The following is a 334-nucleotide window of genomic DNA, read 5'->3' as shown; positions in this document are numbered from 1 at the left end:
GCGACCCATTCCGAAATGTATGTATTCCCTTCCGAATGGACTCCTTGAGCAGCGCCCTCCTCGCCGCCCACGCCTACGGTCGCTGCTGACAGAATGGCCAGCGAGTTCGACGAGCTGTTGACGCGGCTGGGAACTGGCAGGTGGAACTTCCTCTACTTCATCGCCACATCATACTGTGAGGAACTTTGCACGACGCGGTTGATTGTGCATGCGAGTCTCTATAATGCGTGTGTATGGTATAACTCGAGAGCCGTGGTACGGTTTGGAAGTTTTAAACAGAGTATTTGGTTTAGGGTGTTATCGCTCGTTGATTTTTTTTTTTCATTTTGTGTCG

At 50.6% G+C, this 334-nt stretch overlaps 1 protein-coding gene across 1 annotated transcript in view; it reads left to right on the top strand.

The window, feature by feature from the left end:
• The window catches only part of LOC119582274 (solute carrier family 22 member 2-like), an 11797-nt gene that overhangs the window by 2541 nt on the left and 8922 nt on the right, over nucleotides 1–334 (top strand). Inside the window, exon 2 of the mRNA XM_037930493.1 lies at nucleotides 53–175. Coding sequence (XP_037786421.1) covers nucleotides 94–175 — 82 coding nt within the window. The 5' untranslated portion in view covers nucleotides 53–93. The remainder of the gene's footprint in view (nucleotides 1–52; nucleotides 176–334) is intronic.

The sequence above is a fragment of the Penaeus monodon genome, chromosome 15 (genome assembly GCF_015228065.2).
Source record: "Penaeus monodon isolate SGIC_2016 chromosome 15, NSTDA_Pmon_1, whole genome shotgun sequence".
Classification (NCBI taxonomy): domain Eukaryota; kingdom Metazoa; phylum Arthropoda; class Malacostraca; order Decapoda; family Penaeidae; genus Penaeus; species Penaeus monodon.
The sequence above is the reverse complement of the archived record's forward strand: the minus strand, read 5'-3'. Positions and strand labels throughout refer to the sequence as shown.